The sequence below is a fragment of the Papilio xuthus genome, unplaced genomic scaffold (assembly GCF_000836235.2).
Source record: "Papilio xuthus unplaced genomic scaffold, Pxut_1.1 DF827461.1, whole genome shotgun sequence".
NCBI classification, from domain to species: domain Eukaryota; kingdom Metazoa; phylum Arthropoda; class Insecta; order Lepidoptera; family Papilionidae; genus Papilio; species Papilio xuthus.
In genome coordinates, this window is record NW_013531188.1 from 1,573,916 (window position 1) to 1,596,816 (window position 22,901).

Genomic DNA, 22,901 nt, shown 5'->3' on the forward strand with positions numbered 1-22,901 from the left:
ACTAATATTATAAATGCGAATGTTTCGATGAATGATGAAAAAATGATGGCTGTTAGAACGTATATCCAAAATGGCTCAACGTATCTCGATAATTTGGCATATATGTAGAACATAGTTTACACATAGGATACTTCAGTTTTTTTAATCCAACGCGGGCGGAGTCGCTGGCTACAGATATTTATAAATATCTAAAGCGACATCGCGCGGTTTTTGCTAACGGCGTTTGAGTGACACGCGACTAATGCGCGTTTACGTCACGTTACATCTGTTGTGGCAAATAAATTGACCAAGGCTGGCCGTAGAACAATATTGTTAGGCATTTATTGCAACAACATTCATCTAACCACAAATTTGTTGTAGAATTGTTTCGGCATTACGTTAACGATTTACAAACTGTTATAGCACATTAAAATGTTTTTTTTTTAATGTAAAATGAGATGCGATTTTTATATAGTCAAGACAGTTCATTAAAATACTCTCTTAGTGCAGATTTCATATTAAAATCTACACTAAGGTCAGCAATTAAGACAAAGTGTGGCAGTTTATTCTTTTGAATACCAGCACGATTACAGTATATATTATTTACTTACGAATAACTTAATCTAGCTTCAAATTCTTCAATAATATTTACTAATATGTAGTCTTCTTGTGAAAGACTAAATTTGTATCTTAATACTTTATTTCTCTTAAGATAAAAGAATCATTATTTTTTTTTAGTTTTTGTAACAGGAAAAAAGTCAGCGAGAGACATTCTCAGAAGTCATCATGTGGAAAGCTCTTGACATTTCTTTGAGGTGGCGAATAGCTGCAATTTAACAAAGTCTAGTTAGATAAAACCACATGAGGACAGAGGAAAATAAAATACGAGCGTATTAATATTTTATTGAGACATCAAAAAAGTAGACAACTATTTTAAATAGTCAAAGTGTTCAATTGTTTAAATGTTGAACATTAAATCTCGAAAAAGTTTTTTTTTAATTATCCATCCAGCTATTTGATAAAATATTACAATGTTGCTTTTTTGTTTTCCTTTATCTATACAAAAAAGATTATAACTTTCCCATCTATTGAGTAATATTATCAAAAAAAATATGGGAAAGTTTATTCTTTTCTTAATAAATTTCATTCAACTTAATAATAACGAGGATATAAAAGACAGCTCTCCGCAGCGCGCAATAAAACAACAAAGTTTTAATGTTCTACGTAAATATTAACTTTGTAAAAAGGTCTGGTATTCCTGAGTTTTACTTTTGGATAAACAAAAGTGTTACTTAAATATAGCTAATCAAAATAGCCTTATTTATATTGTGTTTTTCTTTTTAACCATGGGTTTACACTGTCGGAACACGTCTTACTAATATCAAAAATACGAATGTGTGGATGTATGGATGGATGGATAGAGATACCTTCTAACAAATATCCATCCATATGAACATAGGCTACTAAGTTTTTTTTATTCAGTGCACACGGAGTCGCGGGTTGCGGCTAGTCTCACATTCATATCAGTTCTTTTAAAAATAAAGAGGAATATAACAATATGTTTTTGTAGTGTAAACCTATGTTAATATCCTTTTTTATGTTAAAACCATATTTTAAAACTGTGATACCTTGAAAGGGAAATCACAATTCTGCACCTTTGACTTGAATACTATTAGTAAATTAAATTTCCTTACTTGGTCTTACCAATGCGATCTCTTTTACTTTATAGCAAGCTTTTGCAAATTGCTAAAAGAGTTTGTTTTTTTTCTCGTCCCACCGTAGAAATGATTACGCGAAATAAAGTTCAATAAAAGTGCAACTTTTGCTCTTTTAGGATTTATTAACAATAATTTTATGAATAGGAAAGATTTCTCATCATATCCTCTCATTCTATTAGTAAAATTCGAGATATACATGTGTCTTAATACAGATCCAAGGACATACGCAAATTTAGTCTTTCTTGTCGAAATACTGGATCACTGTTATGCATTACACAACATCTGTTATTTGTATTTCGTTTACAAGATTGAGTTTCTTAAGTTCGTTTCGTCTCATGTCAATCTAACTCGTGTCACTAACGAATTCACAAGAGTCGACCCTTACAAAGTCTACGGTACAAATTGAATAATTATTAACTAATAGCAAAGGGTCAAAGGGGACTTAAAGTTACAAACTATTAGAAGACGTTAAAGTGGTTCTTGTGTGAAAATTAAATTGTACTATGTTATTATAATCTCGAATATCGTCATCAACTCACTAGACGTCCCCGCTGACAGGCTGGAGCCTACCCTATGTTAGGGGTGACTAGGCCATAGTCAACCACGCTGGCCAAGTGCGGATTGACTTCACACATATCATTGAATTTCAGATATGTGCAGTGATGTTTTCCTTCACCGTTAAAACTTCGGATCGATGTACATATGTAAATCGAAAATAGAAAAACACATTGGTACATGGCGGGATTCGAACTCGGGATCTATAAATTACAAGTCAATTGCTTTATTCCTGAGCCACCGAGAGCGCTCTTCGTCAATATATCTTACACAAAAGCTTGAGTTAAGAAACAGGAATAATTTATTCTGTAAAATGATTGTGAGAAGTAAATAAAAAACTTCACATTTGACACAGACTTTCTTTTATTATAAATATTAATTGCACATAAGAACATTTCATACAAAAATACATTTTCAATTAAAAAGATTCCCACTAAAACAAAATATAAAACCGCAATACAGATAGATCGAAATTGCATAAATATAATAAAAATTTTGTAGCAAGCTAAAATTCATTCAAAACATCCATAGAGGTCCAATACTAACCATATCAGATTTCAAGAACGTTTATAATAAGTACAAAAATAATTACAAATAAAACATTCAAACACTAACTCTTATTACCATAAGATAATTGACAGAACTTTAGCCAAAACTAGCAAATACAAAGAAGCAATGTCTTTTATATTGTTGAAGAGATAAAATTTATTATATTATACATCATTTATAAACGATTCAACAATCTATCTATCTTTATATACATTTGTGATGGTACATGGTAACAATTGAAATCGTTAATGAGAATATCAACAAAAAAATCGATATAAAAATTACGATTCAATCAAATTGAAAATTTCAGATTTGATAGTTACTATATCTAAGAAAATTTGACATAAAATTCAATGACAACTAAATAATTCACTAATAACACGAGAAAAAACTAAATTTAGCATCATCGGAGTTCAATGACACAGAAGCAAAAGACGAATTAAACGACGGAATTACGCAAAGAAGAATAATAAAGCTTTACTACTTAAAAATAAATGAAGGCATTATAACTAAAATATATCTTCCTAAAAGAAATTAAAATCTATTGGCTTTTGAAATCATTCGATTAATTGTACAAAACCTGTCTATGGTAACTTGTGAAAACCTAAATTATATTACGATTAACTAAATATTACATTTTCATAAAGAATTGTGACAAATATTGATGTAAGACATCAACAAGAGATTAAAGGTACGCGTTCATTGACCCGGACGCACCGCACGCACGGATAAGACTTGCTTTGTTTTTCGATGCGGGCCGGATGATGGACACAGCGCTATCCCCATACAAAGCAAACTAAAATCCGTTGCGGGCCGTGCGTGCGGTGCGTCCGACGCGGGCTAATGGACGCTAACCTTTATAATTTTAATAATAGGTATCATGAATGTTTTAGAAGAAGAAAATTTTAGAGTAAACAATAAAATAGAGCGATTAATGAATTTCCTAATTGGATAAGATATTTTAAAGATGAGAAGTCTTTTATAAATTTTAAAATAATATATAATTATACTGAAAAGAGATTTCAAATATCATTTAAGCCATATCGATCAAAGAAGTCGGAATAAAAACGAGATAAATTGAAAAAGAGATTCGAAGAAATTTAACCAAATTCTTAAAGGATTCAAAGCAAATTCTTTTAAACCTGACTGCTCATATCACAACGATTTCACATCAAAATAAGAACATTTTGTTCATTTACTTAAAATTTACACCTATTTTGTTTCATTACAATGAATATTTCTCATAATGTATCTTAACCACGGTATTACGATAACGTGATATTTATTTTTACATGACAATTGAAGGCTGATAATGCTCCTAGAGATATCTTTTTAAAAAGATACGGAAAAGGTAAGATATTTATTCAATTTCTACCTTAAATTATATTGCTCCTAATAAAAAAGCGAGCATTATCAGTCTCCAACATTTCTAGACAACAATGAACTTTACAAAAAATATATGCGACATAATTATTTCGATTTAATGTGGTCCTCCATAAAAATTCAATAACTAGGAAAATTGCGACCAAATATCACTAAACGTTGAACTTACGTCTACCAAGATCACTTCGGAGCGCATTTGCTACGATTTAAGAGATATTGTCCCTATTTTAATTCACATCCGATGTACAAAGTGATTGTCTACATTTGTCTAGTTCAAAATGGTGATAGAAAATTGTATTTATGTCGATTTTGTTCTACTATAAAGTGAATCTTGAATACTTTTCTAACTAAACTTTGATAATCCAGTTCTGAAACTGAATCGGAACTTTAAGATATTATTCAAATCAACCTTTAATTATTAATTCCTTGGTATCACCTTTATTTCAACAAATTTTTACATTTGTATGTTGTTTTTAAAATATCAAATAGTAACAATTTCAATTATTTGATATTTTGATATCTCATCATTGTTTCATATTCTTATTCTAGACAAATATCTTTATTAAGTTCTTCAAATATTATCTTATTCATTGAAGATGATAATAAATATTATTTTTTATTAATTAAAATACAATATTTCAAATAAAAAATTCTAATCACCAAATTGAACTGAACAAAGTCAATAGTCACTTACGTCTAGGATCACAGCGCTCGTTATGTGGAATGCTCGAGCAGGGGTTCGTGTTCGTGCTCGCACACATGCTCGCGAACATGCTCGCCGACTTGTTCAGGAGGCTCGACGGGGAACGAGGTGTGGGAGGAGAGCACTGTGACGTCACCCTCGTCGTTGCAAGCCAGCGGGGAGTATATTACTCCTCGTTTTGTAGATTTTGGACGATTTGCACTACGGACCTACGGGGAGAGTTTTGAATTCAGTAATTACACGATAAAAATGAATGAACGAGAATTAGGAACTGAATCTGAATATTGTTAATTCGATGCATAGCTTTTACTGTTTAATGATATAGCAAAGTTTTTGTATTTTGTTTGTTTTTATGTAGTTTCACTAAATAGACACGACAGTGAATTTTTTTAATTTTTTTTAGAATTTTATCACTGGCAATTATTAATATTATTAACTATAAAATTCATTTTAGACTAATCAATGTTTACGAATACAGATTATAAAACTAAATAGAACCAGAATTAGTAAATTGTAAACGAAAAAACAATTCCATTAGTTCATTAGTTATTTAGCTGTAGTTAATCAAGGCATCCACAAAGCTCGCGTCAACAGAGTGAGCTCGCGACAATGGACGAACAATGGCTTACAGCTGGCTTGCTGGTTTACGGCTTGCCGCCTGACATTTTAGACTGTAGCTAAATTGTTAATCTAGGAATTGTAAAGATCTGAAATATATCTATACATTTATCTTCTTTTCTATCTAGAATAGTGAATACTAAAATCAAATGGTTTATTTATGCGCAACGTTAAATCAAGTTTGCAAGTACAATAGAAGAAAGTTTAACTAAAGATTTAAATTTCTAGTTATACATTTTAATTCGTATACAGCTGTATAAATAAAATATGTATACATTTACAACGTTTCAGAAACTTGTATAATTTCGGTTTCAAAAATATGCTTCTTACGTGGTAACGAATTTTTGAAACCGATGAGGAATAAATTTTTTAAATGTTCAAATATTTATGCAGCGGAATTTAGAAAAATAGCAGTAATAGACCCGGATTAATGAACGCAAATATTCAAGTCATAAGGGCCACCTTTAATGTGTACCGTACTCGGTAATATCATCAAGGAAATCGTCATGTAAAATGTATGTGGTCTACACAAAAGTATTTGGAGTAGAGCAACTGTAATGGAATGTTATAAAAGCTACCTGTAAGACGAACAGGACAGCTAGGAAGACAGCGGCGGCGGCTGCGCAGACTGTGAGGGCGACTGCGGCCGCGCTCGGCGCCGGCGCGTGCTCCGTCTGCAGCGCGCCCCACTCCGCTATGCGCCGCTTGCCCGCCACAGATGAATTTATACATTCCCCTACAGAAATATCATTACATTGTAAATGTTAGTACCAACAAATGAGAAAATGTAAAAAATCCTTCAAGGAAGAGAAAACAAAGAATGAAGATTCGTTAAGCTTTTAGAATGACCTACTTAGTTTTCCCGCTGCGACTATAATTTTTTGATAATTATTTAAATATCATGATAGAGCTTGTCCAACATTTATGTCATACCAGTATCCATATTGCAATGGCAGCAGTCGGAAGCTGACGAGTTAGCGTAGACCCCTCGCTCCGAGCAGCACGGCACGCACTGGTTGTTCAACCTGGACAACAAACCAATAATCCTTTATAACTATACGCTACTTTTCGAGGTTACCGTTAACGTTTTCAAACATGCGTTATTAAGATGTAAAGTAGTCTATATTTTTCCAGACCTGTCAAGTCTCAACGGCCTCGAGCATCCGGAACAACTAAATCTCCCCGGACCAGAGCACGTGCGGCACGTGTTGTCACAGGACAGACAGACGCCGCTGCTGGGCTCATAGTACTGGCTGCCGAGGCACTCCATGCAGAGACCACCGTCGAGCATGAAACGTGGCGGACACGACAAGCAGTGCAGCGGTCCGGAGCCGTCGCACTCGCGACAGTAGTGGTGGCAGCGCCGGCATCCACCCACGCTTTGGTAAAAACCTAACGAACAAACCATGAAGACAAAACTGCCGCATTAGAGTCTTTGAAGAAAGTTTATAGTTAACACATTCTATTTCTTTAAGTAGATTGGTTTAAACTTTCTTCGTCATTACGTTGTAAATAATACTTACCTTGTGGACATTCAGGATGGCACTCCCCAGCTGCCAGTCTCCAGCCCGAAGGGCAGGAGGCGCACTGGTCGCGGCGCGGCCCGATACACGTGCGACATGACAGGTAGCACTTAGCACACGTGCCCCGGTCCGCGTAGTACCTGGTTCATACGACAAGAGAGTTCAATTTCACCTGATGTTAACAGTTATAATGTATCTGTATTTATGTCAGTTTGTAAACTGTCCTTTTTGAGACAATAATATTTGATATTAATTAGTAGGCTCACCCATCTGCACAGGAGGTGCGACAGGCGCCGGACTGCAGACGCAAAGCGCCGGCGCAGGCGGTGCAGTTGAGCCGCGAGACGCACGCCGCGCACCCGTGCACGCAGCGCGTACACCGCCCCGACTCCGAGAAGTATCCGCGGCTGCACTCCGCCACACATCTACAATAATCATCCAACCAAATATTTTACGCAAAAGTAGCTTAAAAATTTATACAAACTATAAAAGTTGTAGTTTTTTTAACTTACTTGTAATTTTCTAATAGGTTCGGCGCCGGACACGTCAGACAATTCGTATCCTCGTCACCATAACAGGAATCGCAGGCGTTGTTACAACGATTGCAACTGGCACCGTCGAAGTATTCGCCTGAACTACACTTGTCAGACCCAGTCTGGATACATTTCCCTTTTTTATTCAACTCCCAGTTGGCATCACAAGACATGCAAAAGGCGCTTATACAAGTAGAACAACCAACAGGACATCTGAAAAATTAAAAGAGTTTTTGAAATCTGTTTTTCTTCCTAAATCTTGTGTTACAACTTGATACTTACTTCATACATTCTTTTCTCTTCTTATCCGCATAATATCCACTAGGACATGCGTTAACACACCGGCCTTCCAAAGAAAAGCTCGAAGGGTGACAAGTCACACACTGAGTTTCTGCAGGACCCTCGCACGTATCACAAGATGAATGGCACTTAGCACACGAGTAATCCTCAGTTTCAAAGTACGAGGGTGGACAGGACGCCAAGCATGTACCATTATGCAAAACTAAGTGATGCTCACACGAAGTGCACGAGTCGGCTTTATCGGAACACGTCGAGCAATGAGCGGCACAAGGCCTACAAACTGAAGACTCGCTGTCCTCCCAGTAGCCATCGGGGCATTGCTGCAGACACACAGCCAAATCTGCGACCAGCAAATGAGCTGGAGCACAAGTTAAACAAGAATCTTGCCCCGGTCCTACACAAGTCTCGCAAGATTCATGACAAGGCCAGCAAACTGCGCCCTGGTTTGCAAAGCTCCGTGGTGGGCAACGAGAGACACAGGCATCGTCGAGACGATAGTGTTTACAAGCTATGCACTGTGTTGGTCCTTTTCCATAGCATCCTTGGGTATCGCATTCGGGATCACATTCATGCATGACGCGCTTATCATTACTATCAGCGAGGACATTCTCCCCATGCGGAGAAGGGACATTATGTCCATCGAGTTGGGCTATCGCTTTTTCCGGGTCTGAGCCGGCAGCGAATAAACTAGGAAAGTTCTGGTAATTGGCAAACGCGTCAGTGTTGTAAAAAGAATCCCCGGCAGAATCATAGCCATCGGCGGCGGTTGGGAATGCAAAAGGCGGAGCGATAGCTGACGGCTTTTTGCCTCTAAGTCTAACCGGTTCGACTGAAGTGCCATAAAATATTAACTGCCATTTCTTTAGTACGCCGGGTTGATTGACATGTCTGTTTCCAGCATTTACAATGTGTAATGTCCATCTACCTTCAGCGCGTTCTCCCCAGAAATGAACACTTAAGAATGGCCAATCGTCAAAATTAGAACTCACGACATCCCTCGGTCTTTCGAAGAGAAGTGTTGACGTTGTTCCCATAGGAGACGTGAGAAGGATTCGCAGATTTCCTCTAGGGAAGAATCTTAGTGATATTTTACATTGCACGTGTTCTAAATAGCGTACTTCGTTCACAGTTGCGCTACAACCATTTACATCCATGTGAACACTTAAAGTATAACCATAAGACGAATCTATTGACTTATCTTCGTTAATTTCTTGTGACTTGCAAATATGCTGTGGCGGTACCGACACCCATTGTTCCGCTAAACTAACCATTTCTGATGCGTCCATCAAACCGTAACCAAATTTGTGGCTTACTTTTCTTTTAACCCCATTTATAATCCAACCTGTTTCTTTTTCTAAAGGTTGTGGTCGTGATGTAAGGACAACTAGATATTGCATATCTCTCCAGGTCAATTCGGGATTAGCTTCTAAGGCCAATGCACAAATTCCTGCCGCTAAAGGAGCAGATGCCGATGTTCCAGTATGCTCTACGGTGCATATGTGATCAGGTCTCAATCGACCATCCATATCAACGGTTGCGACACTCTTATCATGTCCTGGTGTACCTGAGCTGTAGGTGGTGGCAAGAGTAGACGAGCATTCTTCAAGGTACCACGGCTTATATCCTCCTTGAGTAGCACTAGAGATAGATAAAGTGAAAATACTGTTTGTATAACCGTCACAATTGCAAGAGTCTGTATGTCTACCACCATTTCCTGAAGCCCATACAAATATACTGCCTTTTCCCCGTCGGCCACTTGTAACACCGTAAATAAAGGCCCTACAAGAAAAATATAAAATTTAGACAAAATCAATTACTGTAAAAAACTAGATATTTAATAAAACTAAAAATATACCTTCTTGCTAATGGTCCAGGACCATCAACTGTCTTGCCATCATCTTCAGGTCCCCATGAGGCACTGTATATATCAATATGATCAGGATTTAATCCTAATGCTCTAGCTTCAACAGCATCGTTCACTACACCATCTAACATCCTTACACCGCCTATACTGGCATTGTAAGCTATACCGACACCACAATATTGGTTATAAGCTACTCCAGCAACTTCTCCTGCACATCTTGTACCGTGTTTGTTATCTCCATTGTCTTGAGGCATTGGATCGTCATCGTTGCCATTAATATCTGTTGAAGCGTTAGCATCCTGTAAAAGTATATGCGGTATAATCTAGTGTTTCCCTTTCTTTATCTAAATTAACCGATTTGATACTTACGTAATTTTGCGCAAGATCTGGATGATTCGTTTGGATACCATCATCAAGAATGGAAACCACCACACCTTTACCCGTGTAACCTTTTTGCCAAGCCGGTGCCACGTTCATGTCTAGACCGTCTTTTGCTCCTCCATTCTACAAATATATTTAGGTATTATAATAGATTACAGTGATCTTAATAATGACTCATGAACTAATGAAGAAATTATGTCTACTACAATATGATTTAATCGTCAGATTTTATATGATCGTGTCTTATGCAGATGTAATTATGTATTAAAAATCGCAAGTTTTTTGATTGGAATTATACTTTAAGGGAAGGTAACATACCAAATACCATTGTTCCTTGAACAATGGATCGGGGAAGAAAGGCGTTGGGTTTAAGGCTCGGTGTCGGGTGCGATGGGAAGGCATACGACGACTGAACTGTGACCAGAGGCCGGCATCTCGCTGAGTGTAGTCACGCTTTACTCTCCGCCGCTCTCTTTGCTGTTGGAACCATCGTACCTGACAACAACAGTTATATTAAAAAAAATGACAAAACGCAGTGACTAAACCCTTGTGACATTTAGTAAAATAATAAGACTCAAATGACACACGCGTCTTCATCGCTTCCTTATTACCTATACGATTTTTTTAGGTAGAAGAAGATAATCAAACTCAACATAATAACCATTTCATCAACTTCAATTTATTTAAAAGAATTTAATTTGGTTGTTATTTATATGGAAAAACATATGCAATATTCCTCAAACGTACTCTGTAGAAGCAATTTTGAGTTACTTGGAAAGAACACTAGAAACTTCTTTACATCGTAGAATATGCAATTCTTTATATCCTTTATTCTAAACAAGTCGTCTCGCGTACATTCGGACGGGGCAATTTCACAGTTGTTAGAGAGCGACAGACGTCCGAGGGAAAAATAGCTCGCTACTGCAAATAAAAAGCTTTTGACGCTTTTATTTGAATTTGTTTGTTATTCTGCATGTCGTGCATCAATAGTGATGACAAAAAATTTATGCTGATATCGAAAACTAACGAAATCTTAATTATTATTGTATTATAAATGTGAAAGTTTGGATGGATGGATGGAAAATATACAACATAGTTTAGACGAACGCATGGTCTATTTACAATTTTTTTTTAATTCTGTATGAATATAGAAGAGGCGAAATCCGTTTCTTCATTGCCTCTGGGTCAAAGGCATCGGATATTTTTTTTTAATTTCAAAGGTCACAAAATTAAATAGAACTTACCTCAGGTTCATCGTTCAGCTTTCGATGGTGTTCGTGGCTCGGCTCCGCAGATCTTTTATGTACTTCGTGGTGCGACAGTAAATAGTAACCTTTTAGTGAACCGATCTGCGAAAGGAAATGCTTATTAGTTACAGAGATATGCTTGAATAGAGAGATCATAAAGTGACACAATAAAGAAAACTTGGATGCGAGTTTCACATAATTGTTACAAAATATTATATTCCATTACTAAAGTACTTAAAAACATTAACTTTCTAAATTGTTTCAACATTAAATCAATTTAATATTCAACCATGACTAATCTGTATATTTGAATTACAAATAACATTCGCTCAATATTTTTTATCGTGAGTTTCGATAATTGACGGTAACACGACTTAATTGAAGGACATTGCACAGTAGACTTATTAATAATTAGAGCGGTCCTAACGAAAATTGATAATAAAATGTCACAGTAGCATGACGTCTCAATTAATCAGAGTTTAATCAAAATTCCCGGCGAACAATAAAGGCGGTAACACTTATTACTGGAGGCGAGAATCGATTTCACTCTATCACAAGATCTCTCACTTCCCTACTACCAACTGGAGGGCCCTTGAAAAGGGCAAACGATTAAATTTAATCTTTACAGTCAACCCCTTAAAATTGAAACGATATCATAAAAGGGTAGCCACTAGGCAGCGATAAACGAAACGAAAGAGTTAATAAAAAATATAAAAAAAAAACAATAGCTTACTATTGCAGAAAAATTAATTCATTCGCTTTTTTATAAATTTAAGTAATTAATGATATTAAAAAAAAAGATCTAATTCACAAAATTTTAATGATAAGAAACATTTTCATTAAATTAGATCGCAATGAGTTATTTTTTTTTAATATAAAAAAAAATCGCAGCAATTCCACGAAGTGACTTACAAAAAAGCAAGGGTAGCACACTTTCGGCATAATAACCGCAATTTGTGTGTATTATATGTGTGATTTATTCGCCGACCCATCCGGCTCCGAATGCTTTCGGGTGTGGGCTATTCGAGTGCTTTCAACGGCCCATAAGGCACGCGACGCTTATCGTAGCAATCTTTAAAGCTTACCATCATATAAACTAAAAGGTCACACATTTTGCTTAATTGAATTAGTTACCAAATCCTTTGAGACAGCGATTCCTAAACTTTTAGACGAGAAAAAATATTCTCATTTTACGGAACATAAAATTATCAAAATTTGACAATTTCCATTAAAATTATAAATAATATTTAATGAAAATAACATTTAAATATTGCATTCAACTAGAAGCAATTTCGCGAACGTCTGTCTAACATTTAATACAATGTTTTGTAAAAGCAATTAATTCCACAACATAGAGAAATCGTATATCTACAAATACATATAACAAGAAGACTTGAAAATATAAAAGTTATCTTGTACGTTAAGGGAACCGTTTACGGACCATATTTCCGCAGTTTATTAACGTAAAGACCATAACTCGTAAGTACCGACTCGCTCGTTATTTCTAGTGTCAGTTAAATCTGAGCAGTTAGTTCCTTGCTAACTGCGCAGTTAGCTTCTTACCTCTAAGTCTTAAAGCATAGATGTAACAAGGAAAAGTATAGAGTATAAATCTGTACAGTTAATAAAACTGAAGTGTCTGTATGTAATATCGTAAAAAAAATTCGTGTACTTGATCGATTTGCTTTACCTATAAGGAAAAAACAATTTTTTACATTTTTGTTTATCTGTCTGTAAATCTGCAAGGCCGCGTTTGTTCTGAGTAATCTCCGAAACAGTTGAACCGAACTTGAAAACTTTCACAGGAAGGTAGCTGATGTGTGAGGACATATTATAGAGTTCTGTGCTGACGAAGACGCGGCTACCGCTAGTTTTACACTATAAGCCGATTATAGGATTACTAGATTATTGTCATTTTGATGTTTTAAACCAGAAATTTATAGCTATTATTACTTACATACAAAAGCAAAATTGACATGTATGTACATGTGTTGATATGCAAATGTTTGAATATAGTACCAAACTGTATATATCACAAATATCAGCGAAAATTGATGCAAGCTTTTGCTATATTCAACGAATAGCAAACCGCAAAAATGAACCTTATTACAAAGTATCAGGGTTTCTAGCACAATAACAAGTACTAATAGTAATGAAAACTCATCGAATGAAATAGTGTTTGAAATAATTAACACGCGTACAACCCTAGAGACCACTTAAATGTTTCAAAGTTCACTAATAAATCTACAAGTCTAAACATGTTCAAATTGTACAACAGTAATAAACACGTTTCTAAAGTTTAAATTAATAAATCTAGTAATAACTACACGGTGTGGTTTCAACTTGATGTAACTTCGTCCCATTGTAAAACAAAGTCTAGTACAATGCATGTACATACACGGTGTACCGTCCCGCAAGACCTTCGGGGGAGGTAGACATAGACAGATAATAACAAGAAAGGTCAATCCAGGGATTAAAGTCATGTATAGCAACTAAAGACCTTCAAGGTTATCTGACCCGGTGGGCATAAGTCGCACCAAATTATAACTCATAACTAACTAACGTCCCTTGCAATATCAAACAAATTGTAACGTACTATAGTTGTTATGTCCTGGTTTTATTCTTTTATAGCATTTTCTTCGCCCATGAAGGTTTCACATATTTTCTGACAAAAATAACTGCGATAGTAGCGCCCGTTATTGGGCCTGATATCGTAGTTGGACTCTATTTAGTGAACAATTCAGTTTTCTATATATAGTGTTAAGCTGACTAGTTACATTTATCTCTGTTTATTGATGAAAAATGATAGGGTGAAAATCATGTTTAAAAGTGTTTCTAAGATGGAACCTCTGTTACATGATTTATTCAACATTTGTAGTATAAATAAATTTTCTTTAGATTTCCTCAAAACTTTTAATTAATCGAGCAAGTTTAGTTAGTGCCGCGGGCGCGAGTTCGACCGAGTTCCGAATCATTGAGCATTGCTCAGATTCTTTACGGAGCCGTGGACTCACCGATGAAACTCTCACCTTTGATCTTTTCCTTTAGTGCTAAACTTCGCTCAAACTTTTACAAGAAAGTGTTCGCAAGTGTAAATTCAATAAAGCGGAATAAAGATATTGTAAAATTTGTAATCTGTTTTGTTTACTTTATTTCATGGTTATTAAATGTCAACTCAAACTTTATAGAAATATATTTTTACCGATTTAAAGTAGTATAAGATTTTCTAACCTTTTGAAATACATATGTTGTACGCTTACCGACATCGATAGTGCAAATCGACTTCCGAAAGATAGATCGGATTCTTCAATTGCTTAAAGCATTTTAATTATTCGAGATCGATAATTAGGTTCGGTTAAATATAATCTTAATTCGAAGCACGTCATTGAAAGGCAAAGTCGCGAATTGGTAGGGTATGTTACAAATTCTATCCTCCCCAAACCGGGTAACTCGGTTAGAACTGGTTTCAACCGTTTAATTTACAAGGCACCCAACAAATTAATATCTAAATGATTTAGACCCTTGTCAACTGCGAGCATGGGATCTAGAGCCGAGCATAACTCGTGCCCTCATCATCATAAAGCCGATTATTGAGCGGTTATTTGATTGTTAGTCAGATTATCTTTGTCAACAGAGATTTGTCGAATTTACGCATTTCACTAAGAAGATTCAATACGACCCTAAGTAAAAGGATGACAATTTTTGTAAAAGATGTTAGGATACCTATCAGAGAGAAAACATGTCAGAAAAAACCGAAAATATTTGGTGACTGAACTAAAAGACAATTGAAAAGACATGTATCTAAGACATGCATACGTGCATTTTGCAAAAGCCACGCTGACGCGGAGTACATTTCATTAATGTACGAAGACAGTAGGCCTTTACGGAGAATTTCAGTAGAATACGTCTACTGTTTTAGACGGCTTCAAAAACTACATTTTGTTAATACTAACCTTATATTTTACTTCAAATCTAGATTTAAAAGACTTGATCATAGAAAAAAACACGTAGCTTGTCTGTTACTACTAAAGTAAGAACAAAAAAGGTGACTTAAAGTAAAAAAAAAATCTTATACAAATTGGTCAGCTCTTTAGAGATAAATTACTTTAAAATGTCCCATCAAAGCGTTATTAAATATAATGAAAGTATGATTAACTAACCGTGAGTTTCTGATACCAAAATCTCTGTACAAAATATATCGTTATCCGTGTCACATTATCTTGAATAAATCAGATAACAACATGTTTTAAATAGGGATGTTAGTTTCAGAAACTCACGGTAAGACATATCGGTTCTCTTTTCGAAATATCTAAATTGTTCCGTTATCAAACAGTAGCCATAACAATCGAAGCGTTGCATACCTCCAGCATTGCTGTCAGGTAAATTCGCTGCATTGCACAAATAAAATAGGAAACCGTTTAGGTCCATTGCTCGGGATAGGGACATATTTTATCGTCTTTTTTTATAACCAGTGAAAAATACTTTTACAAACCAACTCTATTCTCTTTACGAAAATTATCACTTTCTTCTTGTGTTTACAATTTCGTATATCAATCAAAATAAATTAACGATTAATCTAAACGGTGACAATAGTCGGTAGAATCGCGGCAGATAATTTAAATTTAAATCTGTATTGCGTGTAAACAATCAAACCATTTTAAAGTTTTTTTTTTTTTATCATAAGGTGGCAAACGAGCGAGCGGCCACCTGAAATCGCTGGAATAGCGAAGCGACCGCTGCCCATAGGCATACGCAATTGCATATGCATTGCCTACCTTTAATCGCTGGAGTAGAGGATGCACAGAAAGAAAATATTTTCCCTTCATATGCATCCTCTCATCCGGAAAGTCCACTACCACTTTCCATCTTTTCATTAAAAGAAAAATGGAGGGAATAGAAAAAGGACTAAATGAGACCTCCGGGACGCAAAAAAGCAGACTTTAAATGACAATGGGATATGTTTTCCCTATCCACATCTTTATTATTCATTCTCCAAACGAGTCGTAGTCATTGTGAGAACACGTAGCTGGAGAAAACATGTTTCAAAAATGAAACTAGAATACAGATTGACGTACACAAAATTTCTTACATCTCATCGATTGTATTATTGTACAATGCGGTAGTGAATTTTAAAGTTACATAGCACTAGACATCGCGCAGTACGAAATACAGAAGGCACGTGCCTCACGGGAACACGCCAACTGAATATTCTAAGACAACTCAAGATTTACATTACTGCTTTTGCTTTGCATCTTTCCATTAAAATTGATACAACTTCCTTCATTTTCTATAATTAAAGCATATAACTTATAATAAGCTTGTAGTAACTTAACAGTCTAACCAACCCCAATAGGCATTCCAAAGAACATATCAGATGGTACAACATAACAAGGGTTCAAATTGCATCATATGTAGTACAGTCACAATCAAGACACGTTTGTATATAGTGGATGCAAGCGTGTACAGTCGCGAACAAATTGACTGCGGTCGCTAGAGGCACGCTGTTGTAATTTTATGCAACGATGCCTCTGGTAACAAGGTATTTGTATAATTAGCAAAAACATGATATTTTCTTTGTTTACTTAATATATAAAGTCATGAAAACTAAAATCTAAGTGTTTAAAAAATTATTCCATATGTCTCCTCCGTAACGGCTTGACCAATTCTCATGAAATTTTGAGCATATTGAGTAGGTCTGACAATCGGCCAACATCTATTTTTAATCCCGCGCGGACGAAGTCGCGGGCGACAGCTAGTTTTTTTTATAAAAATGAGATGTAAAGTGTTCGTATATTTGGAATGTATTATAACAAAAACCAAAATGTCTCTATTTTTGTCTTATTTTTAGACAACATTTTAGGTACCATGCTTTTTGCATTCAAAAAACTACGTAACATTTTTTGTCTTTACACCTTTTTTAATTACGGTTTCATTTAGATAGAAAAAAATGCATAACTTTTTTCACAGTAGTAAAAATATTACTTTACAAAACACGTAAAAGTAGCAATTTTTTTTTAATAAAAAAGAAATGCGTAAATAGAACAATACCAAAAAACACAGTGAATTTGTTGAATTCATTTTTCTGTATTTTTATTTATGAGTGAGAAAGTTACTTACTTATGTTCCTAATTATACTTTTGTTAGTGAGATTTAAAGAGCTAGTAAATACTCTTAGAGAAAATAATTATCTATTATACAATTAAATTGAAAGCGATATCGTACTTCAAATAGAAATTAAATTGCTTTCTTCTTCTCAGTAGGGTTCTTCAATTAATATCCTAATACATTGTTCCATTTTCTTACTATTACTTAAATTTTAAGAGCATCGGTGGCTCAGTGGGTCATTTGACTTGCAATCTGCAGGTCCTGGGTTCAAATCTCGCCATGTACCAATGTGTTTTTCGATTTAAATATGTACATTTATTCCGAAGTTCTTACGAATAAGGAACGTGATGCAACCTGCACATATTTGAAAAGAAATTCAAAGACATGTGTGAAGTCAACCCGCACTTGGCGAGCGTGGTTGACTAAGGCTTGGTAACCCTTGATTGAGGGTAGGTTCCAAGCCCCTCCAAAATATAACAACTTGACTAGTATTTAATTATAAAGGTAGTAATCAAATGATTTTTCATAATTGGTCTAAACTTACACATATCAAAAGTAAATTACAAACACTAATAGCTGAAAAAATACTCTGTGACTCGGACAAGAACATAAATTGACTAAACTGGGCAACTAATTGTAAAGCCTGAGGCTAGAAGAAAAATATGTCAACGGTGGAGAGCGCGGTTGTTGAATTCTCACAGTCGGGGACAACGTAAATGGAACGCTTCCAAAGTCCACTCCAATTGGAAGGACACTCGACATTAGCTGACGTGCCTATAAATAACCGGTAAAAAATTTTAAACCAGTAAAAACCGCAACCAAAATATACAGGTGAAAAATGCCGTAGTAGATTCGGCGTCAACCTGGCCTGCCTCCTACGGAGGGTCGGCACAAAATGTACTCCTCCATATATCCCGTATTTTAAATCTTATATACACATTCTTAACCCTAACCCTTTTTGTCACACCATACATCCATCTCAACATATACATCTCTGTTACATGCAATATCCTCAACAGAATAATAAAAAAAAGTTTACTTTAATAAAATATGTCGCCCGCGTTCCCTCCGCGACGAATTAAAAAAAAACATAATAAAGCCTATGTGTTCTTTCAGATTATGTTCTATATCTATGCCAAATTTCATCGAGATCTATTGAGCCGTTCTAGAGATAGCTTCAAACATCCATCCATCTATAATATTAGTAAGAAGTAAGATAACATAATATGTTACTTGATAGAATTTAATATGACACAAAAATCAAAACTTCTAATTATCTAACATCGTCCTGGTACATCTTAGAATTTACTATCTTAACTTTTCACTTACATTACAAAGCCTTCGTTATGTATTTTTAATTACAACACATAAAACGAAATATTCTACAATAAGAAAGTTAAAATCTTTAGAATATATCTTTTATTTAATAGTCAAAAAAACGCTTTTCTTCTGTAAACGCTGACATAGATTTAAATAAAGGAAATATGTCAAGTATTCTTTGCACAATCATACGACCTCTGTCACGTGACGCGACGAATACAATTGAACAATACCTCGCTGTTCGTCTGTTTGCTTGATGCTCTCAGTTCGAGTTTATTGTTAAAAACTATTCCTTGCCCACCGCCTGAGACTTTTGTTCCGCAATATACAAGACTTGACTACAAGAAATACAATAGGCATTTGCATAGAATCTAAAATGTTTAAGTTATATGTTAAGAGAAAACTTGGGGAACAATTACTCACAATATTTAAGGCGTTATGTAAAACCACAATTCTAAATTTGAATATACTTTATGTAATCATTTAAAAAAAAAAACAGAAAACATTGATATTTTCTTGTCTAACATATTTCACTTTATATATTTAAAAGATAAATTCATTAAATTCAAACAACAATCAATAATTTTTAATATTAACTAATTTAAGACATTATTAATTAGAATCCTTTGGCGCGAATGACGTGCTATTGTTACAAAGTCCAGTGTCAGAATGACTAGTGAGTGTCCCACAAACGTCGACATTTTAGAAAGACTAGTGTTGGGTCAATACACTACCACAATTTCGGATTTTCTTCCTAACACTAGGAATCACCCGAGACATAAGAAGCCTTAACCCACCTAGGCTATAACACTCGTGCATCGTCAAATCTTATCAAAATCGGTCCGGAGATTACAAGAAAAAAACGCGGCCTTGTAGACAGACAGACAGGCAGATAAACAATTTTTTTATAAGTAACTCAAATAAATCCTGTTTGGTGAATCGTTGGCAATAATCATAATAACAGAATAATAAAATAAAATGTCACTTGAAGTGATAACACGAGTACCAGAATGTAAACAGGTTTATTATTTAAGCGGATTGCCGGTTATTCCAGTTCGTAATCGTTCAATAAGGTCATTGATAAATAATTCACATTAAAAAGAAATAAATAACATAAGCAATCAGACAACTAAAAGGTAATCGTGTTTTTAAATTAAAAATACACGCAATAAGTAGCCTATGTTCTTCCAGACTATGTTCAACATGTATGCCATATTTCAATGAGATCCTTTGAGCCGTTCTGGAGATACCTTTAGACAAACATCCATACATCTAAACATTCGCATTTATAATATTAGTACGGAATAAGATTGTGTGAACATCAGTTTTACGTTGCTTACTTCAGCTTATATCTGTCAGTAACAGCTTAGCAATGACCCTACAAAATTTACGAGACAAATTTAATAATTATTAACTAATAGCAAAGGATCAGAGGACTTTAAGTTACAAAATTATTCAACTATTAGAAGGCACAAGTTACTGTGCGACAGCTTTCACAAGTGAGATATAGTTGTGATTGATGATTATAAAATTGTCTAAGAGATATAGTTTAGAGAATGGGCCTTTAAATTATTCTACTCTGTGTCTTTCGATTTTGGCTGCTGAAAATAAAGTTATTTAAAAAAAAATAGACAAAAATATTATATTTAGTCATTTAAATGCTAAATAAGTTTCTCTAATATATCTAACTAATATTATAAATGGGAATATTTAGATGAATGGATGGATGTTTGTTTGAAGGTACCTACGGGACCGCTTAACAAATCTTGACGAAATTTGGTACAGATGTAGAACATAGTCTGGAGGAACAGATAAGCTATTTATTAAGTTTTTTTTTTTAATTCCGCGCCGACGGAGTCTCGGGCGACAGCCATTGGATATTATGGAGATAAGGCAAATGTTCGAATATTCGATCATCGACACACGATACGATAAACAAAATCTTTTTATCTAGAATTTATTGTATCCATAAGCTAACATCCATACACGATTGAGTCGCTTGAACATACCATGACCAAGTTTACACAGAGTTTTCTATGTCTTTTTTTGCATTGTGTTTTCGTAAAGTTAGCAGGCCTCGCCGAAAGCTTTTTTCAAACGTGTCGGAGTATTGAGCCAAGTTTTCAGTACCGCTTCGGGCAGACGCGGTCAGTCATTTTTGTAGTCCGACTTTACAAAGTTCTTTCGACCGATTAAACCTGAGGTCAAACTAGCCAACTTTGCTTAATGCATGAATTAAGATACAAACTTTTTAGACTTTAAAATGTTCTTCAGAGATTTTTAAAATAAAACTTAAGCAATTTTCGTTAGAAATGTTGTACTTTTTATAATATATTAATAAATAATTCTATGAAAAATTTCAAGTTTTGTTGATTAAAATATTTTAATTTAATAAACGTAGCAAAAGTAAAAATAAGCTTAGCAGAATCTGGAACAATTAATATTTATCGTACAATCGCGTGCTAAAGTAACACAAAACCACAGACAACAAATAAAATAATTAATGTTGTACAGTCGCGTCCAAAAGCGACACAGACATGGAGAGAGTAGGTACATTCGCCCGACCATTTCCGTCGATTACTCGCTAATCCCCAGATGGTGCACTGTGAAAATTTATAGACCTTACATAGTTGTGATAAGGTTCAAAATTATGAAATATTATGGATGTTATTGCTCGTGCCCATACTAACGATAGTAGCGGGACTTATGGGCTTGAGCTTAGATAATCTTTCAGCCATGTTGGCGGTAGTAAAACAAAAGCCGACCCTGTAGACTACGCGCCAAAACAGAAATTCATTTTTATACATCTCTCTTATTCGATTTTGACATGATGACATGAAAACAAGCTCTTCACTTTCACTTTTAAATAGCAATTATGTTTAGGTAATATTTTACTACGAGAAATAAGTAGGGGTCGAGATGATCTTTATTATATTGCTATTCCACCGATTACCAGCAGAATAAATATTCGTAAAAACATTTTATATAATAACCATTCTCTACTACAAACTACAAATAATTTAATAACAACATGTCCCATGCAAAAAATTGTTATTTTTTTATTAGTACGTGAGCCGTAATTGAATGCTGGAGCAATTACATGCAGAACACAAAGCAACATCGCGTGAAAGCCACTTCGTGTTTCCCATGCTGGGGGAAAAACCCGTAAAATGGGGCCAGGGATTTACCACTCATATATAATTTATAATTATTATAATTGTCCAATGATTACTCATTGAGCACGGATATATTTTAAGCTCTGATTAACGAACAAATTATTAAAAAAAATTGTGTCTTGGATGCATTCCTGTAATATACATACTACGAAATAAACTACAAAAGATAATTTGATTATTTCTTAACTACAACAAAAAACAAACAATACGACTTTTTTCTAACCGTAACTGTAAATTCCTTTGCTGCAATACTTGTATTGATACATATTGCTATCTCTATTTTTCTCAAAGAAGTAATAGAGATGACAATATGTAATACAAAATATATAAAGATCATTGAAGCAGTATTCTCCTGCCATATAAAGCATTTTACATAATAATTAAAATTTATTAAAAGCACAATTAATTTGGAAACTGAAACAAAATAATAGCAAAGTAAAATTATGCCGGGATAATTGAGTGCACTTAGTAAAATGAAACGATAGCGCGACCACAAACATCGAAAATGGTAAAATCCTAGGTTCGTATGAATTAAAAATATGTTTTAATGGCGAAATAAATTATTACATAGCCATATCCATTAAAATAAATATATAATTTAACAGTGGTAGAGCCCGCCTTAACATCTTCGCACGAATTGGCCCGGCTCGCCCGGTGAAATACCACGACCACACAGAAGACAGGCGTGAAGTGTAAGCAATTCCGCGTTTCGTCTGATGAGTGTGCGTCCCGGAGGCCTAATTTAGTCCTCTTTCCCTTCCCACCCTTTTTTATAAGGAAAGGATGGGAAGTGGAAGTGAACTTTCTGGTTGAGAGGATGCATGGGAAGGGAAGATATTTTCTTTCTATGCATCCTCTCTTCCGTCGATTAAAGGTAGGCAACGCATATGCAATTGCGTTTGTCTTTGGGCAACGGTCACTACGCTATTTCAGCGATTTCAGATGGC

The 22,901-nt window shown here is 35.0% G+C and overlaps 1 protein-coding gene across 2 annotated transcripts in view; it reads right to left on the reverse strand.

The window, feature by feature from the left end:
- Window positions 1-2,597: 2,597 nt before the first annotated feature.
- Window positions 2,598-22,901, reverse strand: part of LOC106119423 (furin-like protease 2) — a 170,219-nt gene continuing 149,915 nt past the window's right edge. For both annotated transcript variants that reach the window (XM_013314395.1, XM_013314396.1), the window contains exons 3-14: window positions 11,351-11,455; window positions 10,425-10,601; window positions 10,095-10,229; window positions 9,717-10,024; window positions 7,844-9,640; window positions 7,541-7,774; window positions 7,295-7,453; window positions 7,029-7,168; window positions 6,642-6,897; window positions 6,439-6,530; window positions 6,084-6,241; window positions 2,598-5,096 (exon numbers count right to left, since the gene is read on the reverse strand). In XM_013314395.1, the coding sequence (XP_013169849.1) occupies window positions 4,899-5,096; window positions 6,084-6,241; window positions 6,439-6,530; window positions 6,642-6,897; window positions 7,029-7,168; window positions 7,295-7,453; window positions 7,541-7,774; window positions 7,844-9,640; window positions 9,717-10,024; window positions 10,095-10,229; window positions 10,425-10,601; window positions 11,351-11,455 (3,759 nt within the window). In that variant the 3' untranslated portion in view covers window positions 2,598-4,898. The remainder of the gene's footprint in view (window positions 5,097-6,083; window positions 6,242-6,438; window positions 6,531-6,641; window positions 6,898-7,028; window positions 7,169-7,294; window positions 7,454-7,540; window positions 7,775-7,843; window positions 9,641-9,716; window positions 10,025-10,094; window positions 10,230-10,424; window positions 10,602-11,350; window positions 11,456-22,901) is intronic.